Below are 16,727 nucleotides of genomic sequence, written 5' to 3'. Positions count from 1 at the left end.
TATGCATTAAGATAAAAAGCCTTTTGTGTGCAGCAGCCCATCCCCCTAATACTTACCTGAGCCCCATCTCTATCCAGTGATGTTCACGAGTGCCTAGGCTGTGCATGACTCTCTCTCCAGATTGGCTGAGACACAGCAGCGGTGCCATTGGCTTCCGCTTCTGTCAATCAAACTCAGCCACTCAGGAGACAGAGAGGGCGGGGCCGAACCACAGCTCCATGTATGAATGGATACACGGAGCTGCAGATCGGCTCGGGTGCCCCCATAGCAAGCTGCTTTCTGTGGGGGCACTCAAAAGGAGGGAGGGGTCAGGAGCTCCAGCCAGGGGCCTGAGAAGAAGAGGATCTGGGCTGCCCTGTGCAAAACCAACTACACAGAGCAGGTAAGTATAACATGTTTGTCATTTTAATAGGAACAAAACAAGACTTTACAATCACTTTAAATAGTCATTTGGTCTTATGCCGCGTACACACGACCGGACTTTCCGGCAGACTAGGTCCAACGGTCTTCCCGGAAAAGTTCCAATAGACTTTCTGAATGAACGGACTTTGCCACACACGAACGGACTACGTCCATTTGTAAGTCTGTTTGTTTTGAACATGATGACGTAAACAAGGAAGTTCAATAGCCCGTAGCCAATAGCTTCCCTTGCGTGGTATTTGGTCCATTGGACCAGCACACAGACGAAAGGTTATGCTTTGCTAGCTTTGTCACAGGTGTGGCATTTTCTTCCTGACTTTTACAAGGTACATAGTATTTGGCCATCTTAATTGACTGGCATGGAATCATGTAACTCCTACTCATGCGCATGATAGTTCATTCATTCCAGTGCCGAGAATGTACACTGAGTTGCGCATGTGCAGCTTGGTGTACATTCCAAAGAACAATGTGAAGAGGCCAGTGAGTTTGTTTTATTGCAGAAGATACATGGGATGTCTATTCTGCAAAATAGAGCCTGCCTACTGGCATTTTTTTATTGTTTTCCTTTAGTTGTACTTTAAATGTCTTGCTTTCAGTACACTCTCCAGTTTTAGTAAATCAACCCCTGTTTAACTACTGCTCCTTGATAAATTCTGGACAAATTAAAATGTGTTCCTAAAAGAACAATTTGTTCCTCAGAATGGACCAAATCATAATCACTGATTAGTATGTTTATCATGAGGAACATGTTTTCTTTGAATATCAATTCTTAATGTAAGGTGTCACTGTTTTTGAAAACTGAAACATGTTTTGCATACCACAGTGTTCTGGAGATACAGACTGTGATGTGTTTCTGCATTTTTAATTGGATCCACTTTTATGTTTTGTGCAGTTCTTCGTATAGGGAGGTTGTGAGTAATGAGAAGTCAACATGGAAGCACAGTCCCATAGCACTACTATGAGTGAGAAGAAAAAAGTAGAGAATTCTCTAGTGAAAGGCCATACTCGGACCGATGTGAGTGAGAAGGCAGTTGCCTCCAGCACAACTTCCAATGGTGAGTTTAAAGCACTAAATATGGTTTTCAACATTATCAATTCATGTTATGTTCTTGCTCTCCATTATTACATATTTCATTTAAGGAATTTCTCTTCTAATCTCATAGTATAACCCTGCTTTAGACCCTTATTTATCGCTATGTGAAGAGATGCTTCACTGACTTTGTACCACAACTAGGCTTTGCAATCTCAAATTTCATCTGTAGTACAGCTTCAGGAGAAAATGTATAATTATGTATAATTATGTATAGATGAATAGACAAAAGGTGCCCATAGACATTAGATAATCATCATTTTATCCTGTCAGTTTCAGCAGAATTATTTGATGACAGAGATGTCTTTAGGTACCTTTAGACCTGTGGAGATATCAACAAGGGATAGATCACAATGGAAAAGGTGTATCAGCTGAATTTTCACAGCCCATAGCTGTTGCTCCCCTAAGATAAGGCTGCCTTCAGGGCTGCAGCTTTGGAAACAGACATGTACACTCAGGCAATATGAGTGTGAAAATCTATGTTATTGTTCGGCAGATGGATCATCATGTGGCAGTTTTGTGTATCCAGTCACTGTTTGACTTCTACGGAAGCTCATTATTTTGAACATCATATCAAATGGCTTGCTATGATAAGTGTACATGTTGCTCAAGTGGGTAATCCCTGTATTATACTCCATGGAGAAATGGGAAACATTATGTTAACTTTGTGTTAAACTGGAACATTTACTTATTCTGTATTGCTGTGAATATCCATACCTTGCTATTTTGCAAAATGTTAATTTGCTTGTTCCGAGGCACAGATTTTAATGCAAACTTAACTCTGCACTCTGATCTTGGCGTGATAACTGCTTAGATATCAACAATCATTCTCTTCACAACATATGCATTTTGTACATACAGTGAAAGCCACTATAAGGCCTCATGTACACTGGATGTTATAAAAAAACACCAGGATGTTTGGCATGCTTAAAATATGTCTTACTGGTTATCACTTACAGGTTCCTTCTCTGCATAGGCACTGATGAAGCCCCAGCCTTACAGATTCCTCTGGGGAAAGCTGCATAACCAGCCTTCTACAGAGATCCCCTTTCCCTCAGAGATTGTCTCTTTTCATTCTGCTAAAATATTTGCAAATCAGTACTTCTAGGACCTTGAAGAAGGGGACATACCCTGAAAGCTTGTCCTGAAAAATTGTATGTTAGTGCAAATTAAAAAAGTATCACGGGCAGTACTTTTTACAGTGCACTAATTAGGCTACAATCACTACAAACGAGATCCCTGAAAGATCCTGGGGGGGGGGGGGCAGGCTTTTTTTTAATTATTATTGTTTATATGTTGCCATGACTTCAGCAACATGAGGCTAGCCTAATGCTGCTATAAACAATTGCAATGAGTCAGATCTCGTACAACCTATGCACGAGCACCGATGCTGACAGCATCATTTGGCCAGTAGTGAAATCAAGGAAGAAGAAGCCAGTCAGTGTTAATGTCCTCTATTCAAGATAACTGCACATGAATAGAGAAGTTAAATAGGAGCATTAGCATGTGGGCACATACAGAACAAGGTATCAAGAGTTGAAATTTAGGCCTTGTTCACATGGGCTTACTTAAGCGTACACACTTGCGAGGGCTGTATTTGCCCACACAAGGTCCACATGTATTTTATGCATTCATGTGCAAGCAGTATTATTTATCTCAGTCAGGACACAGTGTGGGTGCATGTGTGTCTCTGAATGCAGATAGTGTGGATTTGGAAACATGCGCTCGTACCCAGACATATTTTAAAATGGATGCAGTGGTTGTATCTGCAGCCACTGCGTCCCAATAGACACAAAAAGGACTGCATGCTCACGGATGCACAGAAACACCTGTGTATTCTGTACAGGAAAACATAACTCTTGCACGGGTGTATGCTCAAAGTAGAACTATAGGCAAAATTTTAATTTTGAATTGAGCAAGGGAGGGTTATAACCCCTGTCAGATTTTTTTTGCCATCTGTGTCCCATTGCGGAGATTTCCTTCATTTCCGGTCCCATAGCCAAACAGGAAGTGAGAGGAAATCCTTGCAAATTAAGGGAATCAATTGGAGACCCCCAGGTCACCAGAACTAGTGTCCCATAGGAAGGTTTTTCCTCTATAACTTTTCTGTTGACAACCCAAAATTTGTGAGTTTCTTTTACTTTCGCTTTCAGTGATAATGGTAAACAGGACAAATAGAGAGGGGGCATCTCCTTAATAGGGGCACAGACAGCAATAAAAACTGACGGGTTCTAATCCCTCCCCCCAAAACCGAAAAAAAAGTTTTGCCTTTAGTTATACCTTAAAGCGGAGTTCCATCCAAAAATTGCACTTTAAGGGTAGGTGACCCCCTGAAATGCCACATTTGACATGCCATTTTTTGGGGGGGGGGGGAGCGGTTACCTTCTTTTTAGAAGGTCCCAGCTCCCATATCCTCCTGGTGCACCTCTCCCTCCTCCCTCTCGGCAATCATCTGGGACACATCACAGGTCCCACATGATTGCCTGGCCAGTGATGGCGCACAGCGAAGCTCGCACATGCACGGTGTGTGCCCAGCTGTGAAGCCACAGCCGAGAGCCCACAGTAACAATGCCAGCGCCGTAGAGAGGAGGGGGAGATGAGCGGGGATTCCCCCGCATCGCTGGACCCTGGGACAGGTGAGTGTCCGATTATTAAAAGTCAGCAGCTGCAGTAATTGTAGCTGCTGACTTTTCTTTTTTTTTTTTTAAGCGGAACTCCTCTTTAAGTACGATTTAAGTATCATGTAACAGTGGTATACAGATTATCTAAAAAGGTATGTAGTGGCAATATTTTAATGTAAAGAGAAGATTTATAAGCTGTGGGCACTGTGGGGAAGCAGATGAACTATTTTCATATTACTGGGTTTAGGAACACTTTAAGTCATGGTAACTTTTCACCTAAACCTGTTAACTCAACCCAGCATTCCAATTGTGAACCACAGCTTAAACTCTAAGTGCTGGTTCACACCAGCGTGCTCTGCGAGATTGCATGTGATTTGCACCGCACTGCCATGCGAATTACATGTAATGTCCATGTGATGTAATTTCAGCCATACAGAAAGTATGGCTGATATTACATCGCATTCGGACCAAACTTGCACAAGACCCTTTTTTTGGTCCACACCAGAATTGGATTGTATGGGATCCAATTCATATCCAAACTGTCATTTCTCACTGCTGTGCGAGTCGGATTCACAGGGTTCCTGCATCGCACAAGTGTGAACCAAGCCTTAATGTATTTTTTAACCTTAATCTAATCCTTGAAGATAACTCTTGGCTTGATCCCAAAAATTTATGTTCATCTAACTCCAAAACTTTACCCTTAAAATCTCAGTTCAGGCTGCTGTTAAATTTCCCATGCAAAGGGTCCCTTGTGAATAGGGGGGGAAGGAATAGGTAAAAATGCTTATTTTATTCCTCATGCCCACATTTATCCTTGTCTTCTCTTTGTGACTGGTTCCCCAAAGCATATTAACTTCGCTACTCATCTAGTTGCAGCTCTGTGATGTTATCATGTACAATGCAGGTCCAGCAGTGCTGCATTTTATGGGAGGCCATACAATGCTGTCAGGGAAGCAAGGAATAATGTATGTATTTATTATTATTCCTTTCTCCCCTATTTACCAGCAGCTCAGAGTTGGAATTTAAAGCAGAAGCATCAGTAACTCACTGTGCCTTCCTCAGGATGAAGTATTTCCAGAGTCTTGTTTTCTCTGGAGATCAATAACTGGCACCCGCTGATCGTCAGGCAGAGACCCAGAACGGCTATATGCCTATGTAAACAAGGCAGATTGCTGTTCTCACAGGAGGGAAGAGATGGAGTTTGTGTCCCTGCAAAGCATGGAATAAATTCCATCTCTTCCTCTAGTAAAAGCACCTCAAACATTATAGTAAAACACTGTCTAGGCAGACGGTTAACCATTTGATTGCTCCTGATGTTAACCCCTTCCCAGCCAGTGTCATTGGTACAGTGACAATGCATATTTTTTTTAGCACTGATCACAGTATTAGTGTCACTGGTTCCCAAAAAGTGTCAATGTCAGAATGCCCACCGCAATATCACAGTCCTGCTATAAGCCGCTGATTGCCGCCATTACTAGTAAAACATTTTTTATAAAAATATTCCATATTGTGTAAAAAATTATAACTTTTGTGCAAACCAATCAATATATGCTTATTGGGATTTTCTTTACCAAAAATATGCAGCAGAATACATATTGGCCTAAATTTATGAAGAACTTTGATTTTTTACATTTTTTTTATTGGATAGGCTTTATAGCAGAAAGTAAAAAACATTGGTATTTTTTCAAAATTGTTAGTATTTTTTTGTTTATAGTGCAAAAAATAAAAACCGAAGCAAGAGAAAGTGTGGGGAAAAAAAGGACATACATTTTATATGGGTACAGTGTTGCATGACCACAAAATTGTTAGTTAAAATAACGCAGTGCTTTATCGCAAAAAAATGGCTTAGTCATGAAGGGGGGTAATTCTTCCAGAGGTAAAGTGGTTAAACAATAAATAAAAACTCATAGAGAACATTAAAAACACAAAAAAACAGTAGGAGAGAGACCTGTGCTCGTAAAATCTAGAGGGATAGCAGTTACAAAATAGAGGTAAGAGTAGATCCTTTTTGACACATACTGTATGTGTGCCTTGACTACTAATGCGCAAAGTGAATCACAAATCAGAAACACTTGAAGATATTTACTTGTTTGTGTTGATACTAATTTGTTCATTCTGTAAAAAATCATACAGTTCTTGGATTGCAGTTGCCTTTATTCCTTTAATGTGTGATCCTGTACAGATCAGACAGATCTACGTGGATGTACAGTATGTTGTCAGATTTCAGATGTGCAAATCCCCAATTCTCCTGATCTACTGTGTTCCGGTGCTGACTGAAATGAATTATGGATTTTAGCATCTTGCTACAGGAATACAAAAATATTGGTACCACTGCCACATTTGTTACCAATTTGTGCAGAAAATGCTGCAGAATTTTGGATTTAGTTTACTTGTTTTTCATGCTTTAAAGGTAAATTCCAGACACAATGTAAGCCATGAAATGTGTAAATAGCCATACTGCTTAGTAATTCAGTTTTTTCCCTCTGGTACTGCCACAGTGCACCAGAGCACTCCATTCACCTTTGCCAGCAATCTGTCAGTTTGGGAACCCCTTTTTGCTTAGGAATTTCTGCTGTGGATAGCTGTTCCCAAACACACTCACTGCAGTCTCTCTTGTACAGATAATTTAATATGCATTTTCTGCAAAGCAAACTAACATATGATCACATGTAACAGATAAATGTGTTGCATGAAGCTGCTAACCATGTAAATGTAAATCATTTCTGCACAATAGTGCGAATGTGTGCTGCCCGTGTAAATGATATATATACTTAAGCGCAGAGTGGTTTAAAAATGCTGTTTTTTTTTTTTTTTTTTGCTATTATCTCAGTAGTCATATAACAAGATTGCTGACATACAGACTGCCACTAGAGGGAGAATTTTCAAATCTGTATATGATATACCATCACAAAAATATTGAACAGCAAGCATATAAAATGTAAAAGTCATATTAAAAATTACATTCAGATAAAATATATGTACTAACTTAACATACTTCATAGCTTCCCTGCAGTGATGTTGCACTCTTGCCCTGGGTTCTCATTAGTGCAAGAACCAGCGCGATTACAGTGCTAGTTTCCGCATCGCTCCTCTCCTGCAGTCAGTTCACACTGCCTTGTGCGAACCACTGCAGGTGTCATTAACAAAGTTAATGGCACCCCCAGTTTAGTTCACAGATCACAATGCGAACTATGAACTCACACAGGAATCGGATCGTATAGGTGAGAACACCCATGCAATCCGATTCTAGTGTGGGGAAAAACAAGTCCCTGCACTATTTTCTGTGCAAATCCAATGCGAGTTCAGCCATACAACGGTATGGCTGAACTCCCATTGCTCAGAGATCGCATGTGATCGCCACCAGCAGTGCGGGTGCGAATCACATGCGAACTCCGAGATCGCGCTAGTGTGGAATCCAGGCTTAAATTTTGGTTGACAAAAAATAAACATGACAATTCTTTTTATTTTCAATTTATCCTTATTTAGGGGAGCACAGAAAAGAGATTGAAAAAGAGGAAAACACACCACGCTTGATATTATAATAACAAATTCATCTGTGCCAAACAAAATAAAGCACACTCTAATAACAAATAATCTCGCAAAAATTAGCAATGTGCATCCATATCCAGTCCACATCAAAAGTTTGAATATAAATATATCAAGTCCCACAGTGATCCTTCTTAGTGATGTTGTTGTGGGGCAATCCCCTGGTTGGTCACTGGCACTTGCAAAACACCACCTTCCACTTTTTTTCAGGTAGTTACTCAGAGGGAAGGACATAGACAGAGCTTATAGCGTAAAACCATTTTGAAAATTTATTTAAGAATAAATTTGCATGCGGTGGGTCCCCAAGCAGCGCTTGCTCTACACCCAGAAGTGTGGGGTGACTCGGTGCCCAGAGATGCTGGCAGCCAAAGTTGCGTCACGACGAACGCCGGTGACATCACTGGGTGCCAGGCACGCTAATATGGGATGTGTAATACCGGCCAGATCACTGGGTGAAAAACAGAAAGAAAAAAACATCTGTTTTGATGAAAGCCCTATTTTTCTGGACGAAAACCAGATGAAAACTGACAAATGGTCAGTTTTTCATCCGTTTTGCCATTGGTTGTTAGGGGCAACCAGTCACTGTAGGGGGGGGGGGGTTGTGGCAGAGAAAGACAAGAGAACAGTATAGCAGTATACACAATGAGGGGGCAGTCTACAGAAACAGGCTTCATCACTTGCTGGTGCTGTCATTTTCGGCTTTTAAATGTTATTTTTTCCTAAGGTTCTCGAGCTGTCATTGGGGAGGGGGCATTGTGTGCATGGAGAGGGGCAGGAGAGGAGAAGAGCAGTATACAAAGTGAGGGGACAGTCTGTACAGAAAGGCTCCCTCACTTGCCAACGCTGACTGTCACTGTCAGCTTTTAAATGTAATTGTCGGCTTTTTTTTTTCTATAAACAATGCAGAGTCCGAGCTGTAAAACAAATAAATAAAAAAAGACATTCCTCAATGCAGAGAGATAATGAAGAGATACAAGGTATCTCTCCATTCTTAGATCAAAGGAATTAACTTCTGTCTGTAGATGAGGTCAGTTTAACCACTTAAAGACTAAACCTTTTTCTGACACTTGATGGTTACAAGTTAAAATCAGTATTTTTTGCTAGAGCCCCCCAAATATTAGATCATAATATATATATATATATGTGTATTTATTTAGCAGAGACCCTAGAGAATAAAATGGTGGTTGTTGCAATATTTTGTCACATAGTACTTGCATGGCGGTTTTTCAAACACAATTTTTTTGGGGAAAGAATACAACTTGTGTGAATTAAAAAGAAACAAAACAGTAAATTTAGCCCAATTGTTTTGCATAATGTAAAAGATGGTGTTATGCTGCGAGAATTGTGATAGAATCATCATCTTTTATTCTAAGCAAAAAAATCGTAATTCTCATTTTATCTATAATCGTACAGCTCTAATTTAAACCAAAAAATTTGACTCAAGTATTTAAGTGGATGTAAAGAACTGATGTAAAAACTAATGAAAAACTGATGTAAAAACTGATCCATTTTTATTTCTGACTGAACTGATGAAACAAACTGAAGGCATGTGTGAAAGGGGAAACAATTCACTGAAAATTCTTGCTGCCTGAATATGTTTGGCGTCATTACTTTTAAAGTGAATGGGAATTTGCATGCTATAAGCCCTAGTTCACACTAGACTTTGTTGCAGGAAACACGCAGCCTGTGTGCGTTTTAGGCAATGCGTTAAAATCACACTACCATACACAATGAGGGGGCAGTCTACAGAAACAGGCTTCATCACTTGCTGGTGCTGTCATTTTCGGCTTTTAAATGTTATTTTTTCCTAAGGTTCTCGAGCTGTCATTGGGGAGGGGGCATTGTGTGCATGGAGAGGGGCAGGAGAGGAGAAGAGCAGTATACAAAGTGAGGGGACAGTCTGTACAGACAGGCTCCCTCACTTGCCAACGCTGACTGTCACTGTCAGCTTTTAAATGTAATTGTCGGCTTTTTTTTTTCTATAAACAATGCAGAGTCCGAGCTGTAAAACAAATAAATAAAAAAAGACATTCCTCAATGCAGAGAGATAATGAAGAGATACAAGGTATCTCTCCATTCTTAGATCAAAGGAATTAACTTCTGTCTGTAGATGAGGTCAGTTTAACCACTTAAAGACTAAACCTTTTTCTGACACTTGATGGTTACAAGTTAAAATCAGTATTTTTTGCTAGAGCCCCCCAAATATTAGATCATAATATATATATATATATATATGTGTATTTATTTAGCAGAGACCCTAGAGAATAAAATGGTGGTTGTTGCAATATTTTGTCACATAGTACTTGCATGGCGGTTTTTCAAACACAATTTTTTTGGGGAAAGAATACAACTTGTGTGAATTAAAAAGAAACAAAACAGTAAATTTAGCCCAATTGTTTTGCATAATGTAAAAGATGGTGTTATGCTGCGAGAATTGTGATAGAATCATCATCTTTTATTCTAAGCAAAAAAATCGTAATTCTCATTTTATCCATAATCGTACAGCTCTAATTTAAACCAAAAAATTTGACTCAAGTATTTAAGTGGATGTAAAGAACTGATGTAAAAACTAATGAAAAACTGATGTAAAAACTGATCCATTTTTATTTCTGACTGAACTGATGAAACAAACTGAAGGCATGTGTGAAAGGGGAAACAATTCACTGAAAATTCTTGCTGCCTGAATATGTTTGGCGTCATTACTTTTAAAGTGAATGGGAATTTGCATGCTATAAGCCCTAGTTCACACTAGACTTTGTTGCAGGAAACACGCAGCCTGTGTGCGTTTTAGGCAATGCGTTAAAATCACACTACCATTGCGATCTGCAGTATTAACGAAACCCGAAATGCAAGGTGCAAACGCAGTGCGTTTGCCTCACTGGATCTCACAAAACAACCATGCGATTTGGTTGCAGTGGGTTTTTAAGATTGGTTTCAGTACTTTGGTGTGATGCTTTGAGATTTTTACGCATTCAAAATCGCACAGCACTGAATCACATGTGAATTGCACAGGAATGTGGTGCGATTCACTGTGTGAACCAGGTCTTAAAGGGTTTTAGGGAAATGTAAGAATACCTTATCACTATACTAAAACTATAAAGCCAATGCATTAGTAAGACAGCCAGGGAACTAAACTTTTCAGAAGAAATGGTCAGCAAAGACAGCCTCTGTGACTCTCTCATGGTAGACTTTGGGAGCCAGTGCTATGTCGCTGCCTTTTCCAACTACTGCATTATCAGGACACAAAATCTTCTACCGTTTCATTTAGGAAACACCTTTTTATGTTCCTAATACAGACATGTTCAGTAAGCTGTCCTATTACTTTTTATTCATGAAAGACAAAAAAAACATAGCATTCAATAAAAAGAAAGGGGTCTATATATAAATGTTTTCACACATGATTCAGACAACTTTCACCCAGGAGTCACACATTTTTTTATTGATATCCTGGATGGAAACACTTATCACTTTTTTATCACTGTTTTTATATAAATAGTGATATTTATAGTCTGCCTATATTTTCTTTATTTATTATTTTCTTTATTATGGCTAGGAATAAAGACAATAATACAAAATAAATAAAGGAGTTGTGGGATCCTTTTTAAATGTTTATGTGTCAATTCTTAACGGTTCTGTTGAAAAAAAAGACATGTTTACAGATCTCAGTAGCTCAAGCTGAAATTTACATGCACAACAAAATGAGTCAGAGAAGTAACTAATTTTCTTCCCTCCCCTACCTGCTTAGATGAAGATGTATGGAATTTCATTTGGAGAATGCATTAAAAAAGTACACAGCCTGTGTTATGCTAAAAATCATAATTTTTTTGCTAGAAAATTACTCAGAACCCTCAAACATTATATATATATTTTTTTTAACAGACACCCTGGGGAATAAAATGGCGGTCATTGCAACTTTTTAACTTTTTATCTTACACGATATTTGCGCAACAATTTTTCAAACGTGTTTAAAAAAAAACAAAAAAAACTGTTGCATTATTTAAAAAATAACAAAACAGTAAAGTTAGCCCAATTTTTTTATATAATGTGAAAGATGATGTTACGCATAGTAAATAGATACCCAACAAATGCTTTAAAATTGCACACACTCATGGAATGATGCCAAACTTCGGTACTTAAAAATCTCCATAGGTTACGCTTTCAATTTTTTTACAGGTTACATGTTTAGAGTTACAGAGGAGCTTTAGTGCTAGAATTGTTGCTTGTACTCTAAGGCATGCGGCCATATGTGGGCGAGACTAATGTGTGCGTTCACTTCTGGACGCGAGCTACCGGGGACAGGGCGTTTTAAATTATACATTTTTTAATTTTATTTTATTAATTTTTTTTACTTTCTTTTACAACATTTTTTTGATCAGTTTTATTCCTATTACAAGGAATGTAAACAGAATAAGACCTCATATCTCTCCTCCTGGCTGGAAATAATGAGATTGGGAAAAAAATCCACAATTTCATGCTTACAAGCCGCGATTGCAGCTTTGTTTACAACCGCAGCCTGGACATGACGTCATAACATCGCGCCCAGGCCTCTGGCGGTCATAGAGATGACCGGTGACTGGAAATCTCTGTTCGTCATCTAGCAGCGGGCGATTCTTTCTCCAGGCCTCCGATGGCACAGGATAACCCGGAGAAGCACCGAATGGCGGCAGGAGGGGGGGGGGTGTCCCTTCCTGTTGCCTGTAAGAACAATCCAAGCTGTGGAACTGCCGCCATGATCATTCTTATGGTGCACAGAATTGCCAGCAGAAAACAAGGATATCTGAATGATGCCTGTAGCTGCAGGCATCGTTCAGATATTCCCACTGAAAGTCCAGGATGTAATATGATGTCCTTGGGTGGGAAATGGTTAAATACTTTATATAAATAGGGAAAAATATAGCAAAACTCCTTCTTCCTTCTGTATGGCTGTGTCTGAAATTTCAATGCGAGACACCCGTCCTAAAAGGAGATAGCTATTGCAATGCTGTGTTCGGATAACCCATAGTGCTCTGGAAATCCTTTGTAAAAATAAATAAAAACTGACAAAACACATAATAGTTTTCTTTCAAATTACATTGAGATTATCGTATGTGTTCAATTAAAGGGAAATAGTACTTAAGTAACTTTTTTAAGGACAACAGAAAAAGATTTCCTTTTTGCAATACAAAGTTGGGACTAAAATAGTGCACAAGTTTGACTTAAAGTTGTAAAGGCCATTTCTAAAAGGCACTATTACACTATGTTAAAAAATAAACGTTGATCATGTTTAACAGGTATTGTTCACTGCAGCGATGTCTTATCACACGTGGATATTTAGCTTTATAAGAAAGTCTCTGTTACCTACCTGCAGCACCTATAAATTAACTATACCTATAGCCATTCTTTTCTGTTTCCTTTGAAAACAATAGATTCATGGTCTTTTCTGTTTATTTGCTATTCACTGTTTACCAGAAAGTAATTACCTGGTTTAAATGACTTGATTTAGAGGTTTAGAAAAGTGGTTATGAAAGTATGCTTCTTCTGAAAGTCTCTGTAGTACAATAAACGATTTTTTAATTAAATACAGATTCCAGAGCGGAAAAAAATGGACCACTTATTTTGCACACCTGCTAATGAAATTATTTTTAATGAGCTGCTGCCTGTAATGCACAGGAATAAAAATGTATTCAGTCTGCACAAAAAGGAGCAGTGTTCACAAGGTGTTTAGCAATTATAGTTATTTGTAATATTTTATGTAAACAAATATGCAGGTAAGTTAAAGTTAACCTGTCACAAAACTCAAAAAATTCTACTTTATAAGGTCATATGAGGTAAAAACAAATAACCAGGGGCACTTAATTCATTGGGCACGTGAAATTAAAAACAGAAAACCAAAACATTTAATAGTATCAGAGATACAGGCAATGTAAATTACATGCAAATCTCTCTAAATCCTTTAAAGTTTGTGCTTGGTTCCTCTTACCTCCCGAGCATATCTATTAGGTGTTGAGGCCACCCATCACATTACAGGGTGAACGCAGATCACCCTTGGAAAGGACTACAAACACCTGTCAATCTCAGCTGCTCCATAACGAGTGGTTTTGTTGTCCTCAGAGATAGCTGGGAACAGTTTAACTAATAACAGTCTTCAGAGACATAGCGTGTAGAAAGTTATCATCTGTCAAGATTTCTGGCAGAATTATCAATTTTTTTTTTCCATTATTGAACTGATTCTGCATAACAAAAATCACATGCGGTATATGTAACAGACCAAAAGGGACCAAATAAGAAGTTCATTATTAGGGTTGCCTTCCCCCTTAACCCTTTCCCTGTCAGGTCCGCACATTATACAGCTACCAGGATTGTGTGTGAATCTGACAAGCAGACCCTTGCCTGTCAGGTAAAAGCATTTGGGTAGCTTGCACCCCTGGTGATGACGCCCCCCCTTTCTCTCGCATCCCCGGCATGTATCCCGTGCTCCTCTTGCCCATCTGCGGCCTGGGACTACCATAGTGTGTCCCACCGGAAAGAGAGGAAGCAGAGGAGCGGATACATGTCTGCTCTCCTCCTTTCCTTCTTTCCTTGCTGTTGACCCAAAATGTCTTTGATGTCACTTCCAAGTCCGTCTCTTAATTTCCCCGGCCACAGGGGTTTATGTAATCTTCAGGCCTAAAATGATTTTTTAACCATGTGCGCAAAAAATGCAAAAACAGCTCTGGCAGAAAAAAGGGTAAAGGACCCCAGGAGGCTAGAGGGAATGAGAATGTTATGAAACACTTTGGAAAAACTCATCATGTTAAGCTGGCCATACATTATACATATTTTCTATTGAATTTCCTTTAGATTTACCTTCAACTATGAAGTGCAAAGGCCTGCCTGATTGCATACAAATATAAAGTGTTGAGGTTTGCCCTCATATTATATGCTTTGGTAAAGCTAAAAGAAAGTTGCACAAGAAAATTGTATAATGTATAGCCAACCTTAGGCTTTGCAACTTTATTCATTTCTGATTGGCCATGGGATTACTCAGGCGATTGGAGAGTGGGTAATGTTTTGAGACTGGAAGAATTTCCACTGTCTCCCACTGCCATCTGTTTGTTCAAAGACTATAGGTTTTACTGGTTGGTGCATTGTGACATACCTGATAGTTTGGCTACACTAACCCTTGCACTCGCAATGATTACATGTGTAGGAAGCAAATCAGCAGCCAGGGAGATTGAGATTTACAGCAATTGAACAGACTGTGGTCAATCACCTTACAGGCCTAAACTTCAGAGCAAACCAGCGGTCTTGACCAAAGTATTTTGGCACTTCCACCTAGCAGCACTAGGGTTGTCGGTTTTAATCCCAACTACAACACTACCTGCCTGGAGTTTCAATGTTCTCCCTGTGCCTGCGTGGGTTTTCTCCGGGCACTCCGGTTTCCTCCCACACTACAAAGACATGCTGGTAGGTTAGTTGGCTCCTATCTAAATTGGCCCTAGTACATGTATATATGAATGTGAATTAGGAATCTTAGATTGTATGCTCCTTCAAGTCAGGGATGCTGTAGCGCCGTATAAGACACTGTAATAAATAAATAAATATTCCTTTGCAACCTGGGTCCCCTTCTCACCTTCTCAGCTCTTCTGTTGGCCAGTTGCTGGTGGGCTTATTAATGAGAAAATAGTATGGCAGAAAAGGCAGGAGAAAATAAAACTAGAGCTAGAAGATAGAAGATAATAACTAGAAGATAATACTGGAAATTGGCTGAGGGTTACAGAATGTCCAAATTCTTGGGGTACTCAGGCACTTTACAAGGGGGTAAAGCTGCCATGCAGCCAACTAAAGGCACCTATTTTTTGTGATAAATTGCACTTTATATTGTATTTTGGGCCACAAGTTTGGATCAGTGGCGGTTGGTGCTAAACTTTTTTGGCGGGGGAGCGGCAAGCAACTCCCCCCCCAGGTCCGCAGCCACCCAGGTCACAGCCTGATTGGCTGGGAGGAGAAGCCAGAGGACAATAGCGAATATTAATTTGCTAGTGTCACAAATGGGTAGGTTTGGGGTGCAGTGCTCTGTGCCCTGAGCCCAACCTTTTTCAAGCCAATTAGAGCCTCAGGCTCTAATCAAGTGGCTTAAAAAAAAAAAAAACTCATAGAAACCTATGAGTCCGGCGCCCTGCATGCCAACTAGGGGGGGGGGGGGTGGGCGATGCCCCTGAGGCCTTTATGGAGTGGCTGCTCATTGAGATAGGAAGAGCTTTTCTGTTTAGTTAGGGTGAGCATAGACTTTACATTTGATTGATCTAGTAAATAGAGTAATAGCATGATTTTTATCTGTAGGAGTGCTTGAACATACAACTGTTTCACTCCTGGATATTGTTTTAATAGGCCCTATGCCCACCAATGCAGTGCATTGCAGTGTTTTGGAAAATGCATGCTACATGTGATTGCATTTGCCATTCAAATCTGTTTAAATTGAGTCTTTGAATCAGTTCACAATGAAATGTCAGAAATGTGCCAACACATGTTAACAACTGGTAATGCATGTTAAAAGAAACAAAAACTGATATTTTACCCAGGGCTGGGCAAATCTGTGCAACCAGGTAGCCAGTGTGTTTGTGGCCCCCTAATTGAAACCACATTCAGTATACAGTGTTATCGCTTACTTGAAATATAACCAAGGAAGAATAACAAAACAAAAAATACAAAATGAAATCATATATTTTTTTTTCCCATAGAATATGCAATTACATGTTTTAAAATGATTTAACATAGCTTGAAGCCATTTTCTACCTCCCTTCTGATTTTTTAATGATTTAAATATTCTCTCAGCTTATGTGTTATAGGATATTGCATTTTTAAGACATGGAAAAGTTAAGTTGGCTTCCAATTATTAAATCTTTGGAGACCATTCCCACATGGTTGTGTAAATGGTAGCTTCATCCTGTGTTCTTTCATCTCTTTCCCTGCTCTCCTGGCTTGACAGTTGAAAAGCTCTGACTGTGCCACACAATGGTTTGATTGGTTTCTCTGGGGGAGGCTTTTCCCTGCCTCATCATTCGCCAGGCAGGTGGACCAGAAAGTCTCTT

At 39.5% G+C, this 16,727-nt stretch overlaps 1 protein-coding gene across 1 annotated transcript in view; it reads left to right on the top strand.

The window, feature by feature from the left end:
• Positions 1–16,727, top strand: part of GLI3 (GLI family zinc finger 3) — a 313,436-nt gene that overhangs the window by 28,433 nt on the left and 268,276 nt on the right. Inside the window, exon 2 of the mRNA XM_077491685.1 lies at positions 1,313–1,475. Coding sequence (XP_077347811.1) covers positions 1,352–1,475 — 124 coding nt within the window. The 5' untranslated portion in view covers positions 1,313–1,351. The remainder of the gene's footprint in view (positions 1–1,312; positions 1,476–16,727) is intronic.

Source organism: Lithobates pipiens, unplaced genomic scaffold (assembly GCF_037356315.1).
Source record: "Lithobates pipiens isolate NorthernLeopardFrog02 unplaced genomic scaffold, aLitPip1_a1.2 Scaffold_19, whole genome shotgun sequence".
Lineage (NCBI taxonomy): Eukaryota > Metazoa > Chordata > Amphibia > Anura > Ranidae > Lithobates > Lithobates pipiens.
The sequence above is the reverse complement of the archived record's forward strand: the minus strand, read 5'-3'. Positions and strand labels throughout refer to the sequence as shown.